The sequence below is a fragment of the Heterocephalus glaber genome, unplaced genomic scaffold (genome assembly GCF_053883595.1).
Source record: "Heterocephalus glaber isolate CG9 unplaced genomic scaffold, H.glaber_assembly_v1.0 deba00001481, whole genome shotgun sequence".
In the NCBI taxonomy this organism is placed as follows: Eukaryota; Metazoa; Chordata; class Mammalia; order Rodentia; family Bathyergidae; genus Heterocephalus; species Heterocephalus glaber.
Window position 1 is genome coordinate 13,736,887 of NW_028258317.1, and position 14,012 is coordinate 13,750,898.

The 14,012-nt window shown below is 45.0% G+C and overlaps 1 protein-coding gene across 3 annotated transcripts in view; it reads right to left on the reverse strand.

The window, feature by feature from the left end:
• Tmod1 (tropomodulin 1) overlaps positions 1–14,012 on the reverse strand; it is a 70,638-nt gene that overhangs the window by 44,015 nt on the left and 12,611 nt on the right. For all 3 annotated transcript variants that reach the window (XM_004864968.4, XM_087183636.1, XM_087183635.1), the window contains exon 2: positions 6,358–6,527. In XM_004864968.4, the coding sequence (XP_004865025.1) occupies positions 6,358–6,477 (120 nt within the window). In that variant the 5' untranslated portion in view covers positions 6,478–6,527. The remainder of the gene's footprint in view (positions 1–6,357; positions 6,528–14,012) is intronic.

Below are 14,012 nucleotides of genomic sequence, written 5' to 3' on the forward strand. Positions count from 1 at the left end.
TTTCAAATCCCTTGGAACATGGGCTAAGAGGGGCAGGGTCTGTCCGAATGTAGCCCATCACTTAATTGCTGTGTCATTCTTGGCACCCTTAGCCTCCAGTCTCATCGAGACAATGGCACGAAGCCCAGCCTATGAGGATCAATCTGTAGGATCCTTGTGGAGGACATATGAGACAATGCCCATAGCACAGCATGTGGCATGAGAACACCTCCATAGGGAGTAATAGTTCTTATTACTTGGGGCTTTGCAGAGAGCCTGATATTTTCCATTATTGTTTCTATGGTTATATTGCCACAGATTCCCAATAGCTGACTTTAAAATAAATTCTTAGGAACCAATTCCACTATAAAGTTGAGATTACATTCCTATCCTCTGTCCTGCAAACATGTGGATCCTTTTACTGAGAGAATTTAAAAAATATTTTGCCTTTTCCCCAAAGCCTCATTAAATAAATAATATTTATGGTTAAAGTCTTTGTGTTTGTGGCTTCTTAATTTCTTTTTTTAAGGCTAGTATTTATGATGAACATAATGTAACAACTTCAAAATCCAATTGCACAGAAAACAAACTTGCGGGCAATTCTAGTCTGTTCTCTGGGGTCCCTTCCGGGCTGGGTCCCACACATGCTCACAGGAGTGCTGGTTAATTGCACAGGTGACCTGGCCTCCACTATTTAGGCACCCAGCTTGCATCCTGGGCAGGTTAATTCCTTTCTCTAAGCCTTTTTTCCCATCTTAGAAATGGGGCTAAACCCAGAACCCTCTGACAGGACTAAATGAGATAATCCACGTAGGGCTTTACTCAATAAACCTTAGGTATCTACGGTTCACATAAGAACCTGCCTGCCATTCCCAGAATAAGTCCCAGTGTGACTCGTTTTTCTCACATTTCTCTGTGTGTTGCCTGAATTCCCCTCTGCCCAGCACAAAGGCAATCTGAACGGAGGAGCTGGCTCTGCTTCAGAGCCGCATCCATTTAACTCTAGAGAGAGAAGAAAGGGTAAGCTCCTCCAGGGAATCAGTCAACAGCGCGGAGACTTTTAGCACATGAAGCATTCCTTTCCCGCGGGAGTCCAAGGGCAACAATCTCATGATAAGCTCGAGTTTTTCCAGAGTGAAAGTTTCAGGGGCTTTTTTTTTTTTTTATGTGCACAACTTTGGATTCCTCTGCTGCAAACAGAGCTGCTTTCCAACCTCTTGTACTCCACTCTGTCACATGACACTAGGGCTTAACAATTACATAACCGAAAAGTGTAGCCCTCTTAAGTGTCTGCTGAGTTCAGGTAAGAAGTCAGCCAGGAATGGCTTGGGGTATCTCACATGGTTAGAGCCCGAGGAGGCATCTGAGAGCAACTGGGCCAAATGAGTCTGTTTGACAGACAGGAAAACTGACATCCAAAGAGAGAAAAGCAGAGGCCTACGTCCAGGGTAGACAGGCTTGGGGCCTGGACTTATGTCTCAGGTTCCTTCAAGCAAAAAAAGGGATGATTTTGCAAACAAAACCCTGTAGAACCATAAGAGCATACCGTGGCCCTTCCTGAAGATGCCCATCAAGCCTTTGAGCAGAGTAGCTAAGACATGAACTTTAGAACCATGCTGTGTCCCTACCATTGCCTAGCTATGTGTCCTTGACAAGTCACTCCACCTCAATGTCCTCACCTGTAGAGTGGGGGTGACAAAAGTGCCCACCTCACAGGATCCTGTTGATGGTTAGGTGAGTTATATCTTCAAAGCACTTAGCACAGTGCCTGCATGTTGAAAGTGCCATATCAGTAATTGGGACACAAAAATAGATGCAGGAGGAGTGTGGTGTGAATTGAGGGCAGTGGCCTGGGCACCAGGGGTCCTGAGCTCTGCTCTGGTTCTGCTGGATGATTTAGAGTAAGTCCTTGCCCCTGTCTGGCTGGGTTCCTGGTCGGTCAGGTAGGGGCTGGACATCTACTGGCCGCTCCCCCTGAATGGTCTGCATATCTTTGGCCTTTCCCAGAGCTTCAGTTTCAGAGCTGGGCCTACATGGGCCTGCTGGTGAAACTGGAGCTGGAATGTTGTGCTCCCAGGAAGAAGGGAGCCTTTCAAAAAGGAACATACTATTTTGCAAATCAGGTAACAGCTGATCTCAGTGAAGGGACCAATTGTGTGGCTGAAACAGGAAATCTACCAAGCTTGTTATCGCCTTGGTTTCTCTTTTCTTTTCCTTGAACTGGGAGAGAAAGAGGTCTTTGAAAATATCACTTTGGAAACTCTAGGAGTCAAGAATCCCAGTTCTCAGATGGCTCCTACCTGCCCCCAGACCCATCCGCTCAGCTGCTCTTCCCCAGCCAGAGAAGGCTTGAACATGTTTTGTTTTGGATCTTGTGTACAATCCGACTCTTGCACACTGCCGTGTGACTCTAGGCCAGCTGGTCAGCAATTGGACCCTCTGATGTCTTGTCCTTCTATGGGCACCAGCAGAGCAGCCTTTTCCTGCTGCTTACCTGGGCAGCAGAGCTGACTGCATGTGAGGTGCAGCGGCCTGGGAATTTGCTGCTGAGGCCATATACCCTGGATTTTGCTACAGTGGTCCTGTGAGAGTTTAGGGATAAAACAGAGCTCCCAAACGGGACTTCAGCACAGTCCTGAGGGGTCAGACTATTGGTGTGGAGGAGACTCCCTCCTCCCTTGGAACCTGGACTCTGATCCCTGTCACTACCTGCCCCATTTACAACCATACCCTCATCTAAACTGCCCATCCAGCGGCTCAGGGCAACTCCAGTAGGGCGAAAGGGAAGACCAGGCCAGCCTACAGGGCATGGGGTCCACACTCCTCTCTCTTCTCACAACATGGCAGAAAGTAGTGTGGAGAGGCACAGGGCTCTCTTCCTTATCTTCAGGAAAAATGGTGCCCACTGCCAGCTGGGAAGGACATGACACTTGGGCTCCCATGGGAACCCCATCTATTTCTCCCCCTAATCCCCAGCACTTGTCCAGCCCCTCCCTTTTGTGCCCAGGGGCAGTTCCTGCCCCTTGAAGGCTCCTGAGCCACTGAGAAGTGTCTAAATTGTTGTCTTCTGTGCCACCTCCTCCCATTGTTGAGCCTCCAACCCCTTTCCAGTTGTCTTTAACCTTGCTCAGAAATCCCACAGAGATTCCTCCTCCCCAGGTACTTGCCTGACAGGGCTGCACTCATGGCCTGCTCTGCAGGACACTTTCACTGGGCCTGGAGTTCTTTACTTCTTTTTCCTCAACTTAGGAAACTCTAGGGCCTGGTTCCAACATCACCTGCTCCGTGCAGCCTCCCACCATAAGAAGCTGTCCTCTCTCTGAGCATCCTGTCTGCTGCACTTAGGAAACACTTCCCCACACCCTGAGCTCCCACAGGGCAGCATCCCTGCCAAGCTACCCTGCTGGTACTCAGCACTGGACTTAGGGCTGAGCAGGTACCTGAGCCATGTTTATAGAGTTCATTAGAAGGAGCCACAATCCCCTTTTGTTCTCACTTTTGGAAGCTGTTTGTTCTTTTAATTCTATGCAACAGTGATAGAAGGAAGAAGTAGAGCAGAATAGTTTTGTAGCAAAAAAGCAGAAGCTTGATTGTTCCTTGTCTCCACTGCTTGTTTTCCCTGAAACAGGCTAATGGGAAGAGATGAGGCAGGGGAAGGAGGAGGGACCCACAGCTCTCTCCACCAATGCCACCTTCCAGCAAAGTTGTGAAGAGCAAGATAATGCCACACTGTTAAAAGGATTTGTCATTCCATGGGTCCTCGGACCCAGATCCTAAATAAGGATTCTGAGTTATCTGGAAAGAAGCCACTTCATCAAGTCTGGAAATGAGACCAGTTTATAAACTAATGGAATTTTAGTTCTGAAAAGAGCAACTTCATCATTTCTTGGGTGGGACACCAAAGCCTAAAACAGTCTAGCAAATAACCCAAGGTCACACAGAGTCTCAGAGACAGGACCAGGCTGGAAGTGTGACGTTTAACTTCTAATTTTGTATTTTTCCTGCTGACTTATGCTCCCTGTGCCTTAGCAGTAATTATTTGTGGCCTAGTGAAATGGCATCAAAGTCCTGTTTTTCTTGTGAGAAATACTCCATTTTTCACTAAAAATGTATCAGATGGAAATGTACTGAATTTAGTAGCATTTATTATCTCCTTCTCTGTGCCAGGTATGGACTTGGGAACCTGGGATGAAGACCTTGCCTAATAGGCCCCTAGGAATCTCTTCCTTGGTGCTACTCAGGGTTCTAGCACAGCTGGCCAAACAGCACACAACCAAGGAGTCCTCTGGCTCTTGATGCTGGATATTCTGACTGCAGAGGCAAACTCTGAGCATTAAACTTTATAAATGTGCCAACTATGTAATGCAATGATAAAACACCAAACAAGACTAGTCCTTTATTTCTCAACTGATTAATTCTGTGATATAGGTGCCCCACTATCCAGAAACAATGTGCTTGATAGAACAGTGGAATGGCTGTTTGAGGACTCAGTCACAGCACCAGCTAGGTGGCAGTACTTTGCAGGGCTGTGGCAAGGTTCTCTAGCAGGCTGTATGTGCTCTGAATCAGGGGCCAATGTGTGGTGTCGTTTTCCTCATAGCCAGAACCCACAGGTCCAGAAACCTGGGTTGGAAATGGGAGTGGCAGCACATACCATTACCCCTAGTGACCATTAGCAAAATTACTACTTCCCTCCCCCATCTCTGATTGTCTAGAAGTCTTCGTTCCAAAGAAGAAATGCTTTCTTTCACAGGAGGCCCAATGATTCCACCGAATAGGAAGTTAAGACTGCCACGTGGCCACTTGGATATCACATGCCTCAGAATCAACAGGCAGGAAGGAAGTCAGTCTGCCTGGGCTGACTGATCCTGACTACCAAGGGCAATTTGGACTACTACTCTGCAACAGAGGTAAGGAAGACTGTGTCTGGAATTTAGGAGATCCTGTTGGGTGACTCTTGTATCACTAGGCCCTGTGATTAAGGCCAATGGAAAACAACAACCCAATCTAGGCAAGACTATTAAACTTTCAGGAATGAAGCTTTAGGTCACCCTACCAGGCACAGAGCCACAACTAGCTGAGGAGCTTGCTGAAGACAAAGGAAATACAGAATTAGTAGTGGAAGAAGAGCATTATAAATACCAGCTACCTCCACCTGACCAATTATAGAAATAAAAGCTATACAGTGGTGCTACACCTGCCTTGCAAGTGCAAGGTCCTAAGGTTCTGAGTTTGATCCCTGGTACCACACCCACACACAAAAAGAAATAAATAAAAGCTATAGTAGTCATGAAAATTTCCTCGTTTTATGAACGTGTGTGTGAGTGTGTGTGTGTGTGTGTGTATGTGTATGTTGCAAATATCTTTTGGTTTTCCTTTCTTATTCCTTTATCATGTAACATAAGCGGTACTGACTTTATATCATAGCACTTAAGTATTGTTAACTTTCCATCATAGTGTTTAAGTAACAGCATATTGAGAAGAATAAACACTGTTCAAAGATTTCACTCCCCTTTTTGGAAAGGGGTTGGTGTGTTTTCTGTTGTACACAGGATGGTTGTATCATGTTGGCAGAATTATTATCTTGTTGCTGCCTTTATTTAGAGATTAACTATGGTTTGAAGAGAAAGATATGGGTGCCAAGTTGGTAAGAAGTAGACTTGTGATGGTTAATTTTACAACTTGACTGGGTCACAGGTTCCCAGACATCTTGTCAAACATTATTCTGGTTGTATCTGTGAGGGTTTTTCTGGATGAGATTAATATGTGAATCTGTAGACTAAGTGAAGTAGATGGCCTCCTTAATTGGGGTGGGCCCCATCCAATCTGTTTAAGGCCTTAATAGAACAAAAAACCTGACCGTTCCATGGGTAGGGGGGATTTCCTACTGCTTGGCTGCCTTCAGTTGAGACATTGATTTTTTTCTCCCGTCTTTGGGCTCTGACTCAAACACTGGCTTCTCCTTTGTCTTCAGCCTACCAGCATTAAGATTAGAGCTCCATCGGCAGCTTTCCTGGTCTCCAGCTTGCCAACTGCAGATCTCGGGACTTGTCAGCCTCCAAAACTGTGTGAGCTAACTATTTATAATAGATCTCCCTCTCTCCCTCTCTCCCTCTCTCTCCCTCTCTCTCTCTCTGCATATATATATATATACACACACACACACACATATCCTGCCCTACCATGCTGTTGGTTCTGTTTTTCTGGAAAACTAATACAACACTTAAGAAAGCTCTACAAAGACAATGTTATTCAGGATCATTGCCATAGAAGGAAGAAGGCAGTGGCAACCTCAGCCCGTGTGTCCCGCCCCCGGCCCGGGGGGGGTAATGCTGCCCTGCACCTGTGAGCACACGCTGCCCTTTAGCACCCACTCACATCAGGGTCCAACTCATCCAGCTCATTTTCCAGAGTCCTGAGCTCTTCTTCAGTGAGGGCTCCCAGGATTTCATCTTCATCCAGGTCACGGTATTTCTCTAGCTCTCGTCTGTAGGACATTGTGGAAGGACTTAATCTTTGTCTTCTGAGTTTCTGTGCTGATCTATGACCTACCAAGAAAAGAATAATCTTAGAAAGATCCTCCTCAGATTTGCTCTCAGGCAAAAGGATGCTTCTTATTCATATGGTGACCTGGGCATGTTTTACAAATTGCCGGAATAATAATTACTATAGTGGAATTGTACAAGTTAGACTAATTCTATAAAAACCCATGTCTTTAGGGCATGTGATGAATTGCAGCTGGCTCTAATGGGAGGACTATGAATTATGGGTAAATGGGTGAAGTCCACACCTTTCTGTGCAGCTCATGCATCCTTCTTCCACCTGACTTCTCATGGGCAGGGTCCAGGTTTGGGTGGCCTCCCTCTCCCCAGCAACCAGCCCAGCATACAGCAGAAAGTTTCTCATTATCATGAACTTAATTCCTTTGCTGTCTTATCACCAGCCCTGAGGAGGTTTAGGCTCTTCTCCTCTTGGAAAACATGAGCTTGCTGCACAGTCTCTGTGACCTCTGTATATGAGTCTGTCCCTACACGTCCTTCCTTCTACCTGACCTGGGGCATCAGCTTTTCCTTAAATACTGCAGAGTGGAATTTAACACTGTATAGAATCAGTGCAATGAGCTGAATTGTGTCTCCTGCCTATGTTGAAGTAGTTCTAACTCCCAGTGCATCAGTAACCCAGTACCACATTGCAAATAAGAATGTAAACTTAATTGGAAATAAAATCCTACAAGGTCATTGCAGATGTAATTAAGTTTAGATGAGGTCATACTAGAGTAGGATGGGCAGGCCCCTAATCCAATATAACTGCGGTTCTCAGAGAAGGGAAATTTGGATACAAGCACTCACAAAAGAAGAATGCTATGTGAGGATGCGGGCAGAGGTCAGGATGATGTTTCTACAAGCCAAGGGATGCCAAAGACCACCAGAAACCCACCAGAATCTAGAAAAGAAGCCATGAAATAATTCTTCCTTGTGGACTTCAGAAGAAATTAATTCTGCCAACACCTTGATCTTGAACTTCTACCTTCCAGAATTATGAGACAAATTTTTGTTTGAACCACTTGGTTTGTGGTACTTTGTTACAACCAGCCTAGCATACTTATATAATCAGTAACATCTTCTTCGTGGCAGTTTTTTAAGACCTGTGTACAAACAAACAAACAAACAAGCAAATCCCATGGCTCATCTTTGAAATGACTAATGGAATGTTTCATAGTAAAGAAAAATGGAAACCAAGGAAAGACAACCAACCAATCATTCGAAAGCCTTTAATTTGTTAGAAACAAAGTAATCTAAAATAAATTAAAACCAAACTTCATTAAACTAACAGAAAAGTCTCTATTTCAGAAAGCTGAGAGTGCATTTTACTAATGTAAGTTTTGGGGGAAGCACATTTGGAGGAGAAATCTGAGTATGTGACAGCTGGCTTGATGAGAAGGACTTGCTTCTCAAATACAGAAACCCCAGTACCGTCCTTTTCTCTAAGAATGGCTTGGGTCAGTCTTACGTCTTCCTTTGGCTAGACCCCAAGAATGCAATGTTCAGACCATAAATGCCCCCTCCCTCCTTGATTCACTTCCATATACTTCCAAAGAAAGCACAACCAGCTGACAATGGTCTGGTATAGTTGAAAAAACCTTCATGAGGGCCCTTGGAAAACAACCTAATTTGGCGATTCCTAAGTGAAGCTAGGAAAGAGGATCCATGGTCTTCATCCTAGGGTCAAGATGGATTCTAATGAAGGGCTCAGAGGCTACCAGAACCCACTCAGAGACATCCAGGGTGGTTTCCAAACTAGTGTCTCTTAAATGGTCTGCAAGACACAAAAGTTTGGTGCTTGCTACAGTTTGGATATGGTTTGCTTCCCAAAGGTTGCTGTGTTGGAAATTTCCCCCCAATGTAGTGGTATTTCAATGGTGGAACCTTTCAGAGGTGAGACCTAGCAAGGGGTAAGTAGGTCACTGGAGGTGCTACACCCTGGAAGGATTGATGCTGGTCTTCTGGAATGAATTAGTCCTTGCAGAGGGAGTTGTTATAAAAAGAGCAATACTAGCGCTTTCTGCTCTCCTGCTTCCTGTATTTCCATGTGAGCTCTCCCTTGTATATACACTCCTACCATGATGCCATCTGCCATGTTGTAATATAGCTAGGAGGGTCCTCACCAGAGGCCTAACAGATGGGCCTCTGGATATTTAGCATCCAAAATTGAGAGCTAAATAAACCTCTTTACAAGGTACCCAGCCTAAGGTATTTTGTTCTAACAATAGAAAATGGACTTAGACAAGTTTTAGGTTGTACCAAGTTACATAACACTTGGGATCACAGGACTTTAAAAAAGTGTTGTGCAACTGTACAATGGATGTCTCCAAGAGGAATAGGTTACAAGCAGAATTCCTCAATCCTTTTGACATGACACCATATTGGAGCTACTGCTCCCAACATTGGAATCTCATGAAACAAAGTTTGGATAACATAGCCTAGAATCATCTCTAGGTCACATCAGAGAGCAACTCAGAACCACACAGGAAAGGATATTGAATTGATAGGACCAGCCAGGGCACAGATCTGGGCAAGTCAGACAGTTTTAGAATCCTGGGAACTTCCATCTTCTTATCTTTGCCAGCTGACTCACTTCTACATGATTTGCAATAAACCTTAAAAAAAATAAAATCATAGACAGACTTTGGATATGACTGACAAGCAAGGACAAGGGAATGGGGAAAAGTAAATCCATATCAAATCTAACTATGGCAGAAGAAGCTGGAGAAGGAGCAAAAGAGAAAAGTTGGTGGCAACTCTAGGGTTTGCCAAAGGAGGGATGTGGGGACCAGGTGGCAGGGCACCCCCGGAAATGCCACCCTGAGAGGTACAATCATCCAATTCCCTGAAGAAGTCTCCTTTTATGACATACAAGAAAGTTAATAAAGCACTTATGCACCCCAAGGTGCTGTTGAATTTTAAAAATGCCTATTCTGTAGGATTTTAAAAGCTCCTTCTAGTGTCAAATGTCCTGTGAATATTACAGAGTGGTGAAGCATTACATTAAATAATCTGAGAAGAACTAAGAACTCCTAAGGTAAACTGTGAAGCTGTCAGCTTCAAGCCACACTCATCCAGCTGGCGCACGGGGGCAACTTCTACAAAGCAAGATTCTTGCACTGTGGTCATTGTTCCAGGGAACTGGAGGCAGGGAAGAGACAGGGCAGGAGGGAGACGAAACCAGCTTGTTAACAAAGCCCTCTGGAAATTCAGTCTTACAGTATAGCTTGGAGAAGCTCGTATTATATAACTGTTAACACAAGGCCACTGATTCCTAATAAGAGAGGTGTCAGGGATGGAGCACAGGCCTAAGACTTCCAGGACCTGGGTGAGTGCTACTTGTGATTGGTAATTCCTCAGATGATGCTTGCTAAATTCCCTTCTCTGAGCCTCCACTTGTTCATCTGTAAAATGACAGAATTGGACTGCATGGGTGGTTTTTAAACTGTGCCCAAGATTTCTGAGAAGGACCCTCCAAACTCCCAAAGGGAGTTAAGGCTAAGCAAAGAGCTCACCTTTGATTTTACCTGATGTGTTTATTTAGAATTCACTGTAAGATTTTTCTTGAGGAAAGGATTCTACTACTCAAATAAGTTGGAAGTCACTGGACTGTTTTTTTTTTTTTTTAAACCTGTGTAGTAAGAGTGTAACAGTGGTCACCCCATAGGATGTTATAAGGACTGAGTGTAAACAAGCAATGAGGATGCAGCCTGGGGCGTGCATAGCCCATATGGGCTCAATGCATGACAGCTGTTATAATGAAGCTGCTGCTGCTGGAGTCTGTACTGCTCCTCCACTTCCTCCTACACATATACTGTCATCAGACTGTAAGGCCCCTTGGGGGAGGACTTATGTCTTGTCTTCATGTTTCCAGGGCCTAGCCTCGTGCCTGGCCCAGCATTGCCATCTGAGGAACAGGACATGAACACACCTGGGTTCTGGCCTACCACCCTTGAAACTTTGGGCAAGCCCCTTCTTGCTGCCAATCTTGTTTATTCATCTTTATTTTTTAAAATGTTCATTAGCATATGTTTGTGATAGTGAATATATTCATCATGGGGTAGTGGTTTATGTACACATCATATCTTGATCTTTTTACTTATCCATCTTTAACATGGCAAGATTGGACTAGGTCCAGGGTTGGGGAGCTGGGAATCCCAGAGTGGAGGGACCGCAGGAAGGAGGTGATAGAGCCACTGGGGCTCCCAGCATGGCCCTCCTAAAGCAAAACAACTCCTCTGTTACCCACAGCTAAATACACTTAAAACACACTCACAAACTTAGGTCTTCTAAATGTTGTGTCTTATACTAATAACCCATCCAGCCAATCTTGCTTCTCCACAGAAAAAGCCTCGAGTCTCTGCTAAACATCAAAAAATAGAATTTATGAGCTGTACCAGGAAGTAAAACTCGACAGGTTGGACAGTAAATATTAGTGTGCCAAGGGCTGAGGCCATCTATCAGGAAGGTTGCAGAAAGGAAAGCTCTGAGAAAGGGGGCCTCCTGGAGTACAAAGTGCTCTTGTACATCTCTCACAGGAAGTAGACTGGTTTACTTCTGCGATGGCTCCTCCAGCATCTGCCTGTGTAGGGACATTTGGCAAGGAGGCAATGAGGCTGCCTCTGTCTTGATTTATGGATCGTATTTCCCCAGGTTCAGGATGAGCTGAGTCACAAGTTCAAGTGAATAGTTTCCAGTTATACCATTTTCTTATTTCAGCCAAGGAATATCTTGAAGATGGGCAAAGAAAGGTTGGTTTACAAAATTGATCCTTCATACATCATCTCCTCATGTATTTATCCTTTTTTGTGTATGAAAGATTCATTGGTTAAAGGGATATAATGTTATGATCCTTTATCATTAAATCCTGCATCCCAAGACAATACTGTTTACCCCTCTCATGAATATCTCTCTTCCCTTAGCTTCAGGAACACAAGAGCACCTGCAATGTCTCCTGTTTCTTGCAAGAGAGCCATTTCCCAGCCACCTTCCTTCAAAGGGCACCTCTCAGGCAGCCATGCTTTGTTGCATCATGTGACCACCATCCCCACCCCTCTCAGCTCCCAGCTCATTGGACAGAACTGATGTCTGGCTCAAGGACAGCCAACTGATTGGCTACAATGACCTATGAGGTGGCCTGGGGGTAGGGGAAAAAAAAAGAATTATGCAAAGGGGGTCCTTCATTCCTTAGTTTCCTGGGGCCATGCTAACAAAGCACCACAAACTGAATGGCTTAACATGTTTATAACGGGGCTGTATATAATTCATGTCTCACTGCTGGGAAGCTCTAAATCACATTGGGCAGCATGGGAGTCCCATTGGGTGGTACAAACCACCTGATGAGACAGTCATCTATGACTGGTGTTTTAAGCTGGCAGGAATGTGTTAAATGACAGAAACGTGTTGGCTTCCTGTTCTGGAGCCTGGAACTCTAAAATTCAGGCAGTGTTCACAGGGAGCTCCTTCTGAGGACTCTGAGAGAGAGGTTCTGCTCCAGGCCTCTCACCTTGCACTGACAGCTGCAGGTGTTCCTTAGCTTGTAGGTGACATTCTCCCTGTGTCTGCATTGTCTTTCCTCTATATGTCTGTGTCTGAATTTCCCTTTTATAAGGACATGTTTCATATTGGATTAGGGATGCTATAAATGACCTTAATGTGATCATCTGCAATGACCTTAGCTGAATGAGCTGTTAGGAGGTGGAGCCTAGTTGGAAGGGATGGCCTAGGTCACCAGAGATATGCCTTTAAAGGATATATCTTGTCTTCATTTCCTCTCTCTTTCTTCTGTTATAATTTTTTGGGGGGGTACTAGGATTCAAACTTGGGATCTTGCGCTTGTGAGGCAGGCGGTGGAACCACTGAGCTAAATCCCCAGCCCCCTCTCTCTATTTTCTGCTTGCCATGAGGTGAGTAGCTTTCCTCCACCAGGCCCTTCTGCCATGATATTTCAGCCTCACCATGGGTCTAAAAGAAATGGATCCAGCCAACCATGGGCTGAAACCATGAGCCCAAATAAACCTTTCCTCCTTTAAGTTGATTTTCTCAGGTATTTTATCACAGCAATAAAAAGCTGACAAATACACTTGGCTCCTGGCACATCTGCTACTCAGGCCAGCCATCTGAAAGTCAGCCTAGATCTCCACCTATCTCCAGTTCTGTCAATCCCTGTGCCTGAAAATTCTCTCTCTCTCTTTCTCTATCTTTATCGTTATAGTTTCTTTTTACATTGTAATAAAATGCATATCACATAAAATTTATCATTTTAACCATTCTTAGCTGTATAGTTCTGTGGTGTTAAGTACATTCTCGTGTTGTGCTACCACCACTACCATCCATCTCTAGAATTCTGTTGTCTTCCCCAATTGAAACTCTGCACCCATTATACACTAACTCCCAGTCCCCTGTCTGTCAATCCCATTCTCTTTCCTGTCTCCAGGAGTTTGATTACTCTATGTAGCTCACAGGAATGGAATCATACAATGGTTGTTTTTGTGTGGCTGGAATCCTGTCTTTAACTCTCTTTTATCTGTCCCTCCTCTCCCTTCTCACAGTACTTGCCCTTTATTATCTACCTATCACAATAGCCCCATCTTCAGCTTTGGATGCCTACCTTCCAGCCCACATTCAACTCAACCTTCACATTTTCTTGGTGAAAATCATTTTAATGTTGCTCCCAAGCTCAAACTACCAGCAGCAGCTCTCACTATGACAGAGAGCAAACTTCCCCTCATGGTTTGAGGCCATCAAGACTGGTGGAGCCCTGGGCCTCCCCAGCTTCTAATCTTCCCACAGGCCTTTTCCCTTTCGACTGTACAGTCTACCTGTTCCTGGACACTCCTGAAATTTCAGTCCTACTTCATTCTCACGCTATTCTGCAGCCTGGAATGTCCCACTTCCATGCCCTCTAACATGTAGGAAGCCTTCAAAACACACTTCCTCCCCACAGGCTCTGGCCATTGTTCTGAAAGAGGCACTGTGCTTCCTCTACCAGTGAAGGGTAATATGGCTCCCATGTTTTTGTACTCCATGGTGGGGCCAGGTAAGGGCAGCAGTCACATCTGACATCACATCTTAGCATCCAGCCCTAAGGCTCAGGCGTGATTACTTTGGGTAGAACTGAATTGCCAGGGAAACGGAACCCTGGGGGCAGAGTGGACCAGTGGGTCCTACCCCAGGTCTGTGACTGGAGAGGGAAGAAAGTCCGCCAGCACTCAGCTGGATGTGGAAAGGATAGACAAGTGGGTCATGGAAGTTTAGGGGAACCTAGCTTCCTCAATTAGAGTTGAAACCAAAGTAATAAAAAGACATGATGATCATGCCAGTAATGACACCCCTGATGGGCAGAGACTTTCACAGCTTATTAAAACTTTCCATTTTTATTTAGACCTGCAGTTTCATGTTTCTGGGCATGTGGTCACCTGTGTTTGGGTCCATATGGAAGAGAGGAGAGGGGGAGAGGCAGGGAGAAAGAGCCAGAGGAGAGAACCAAGC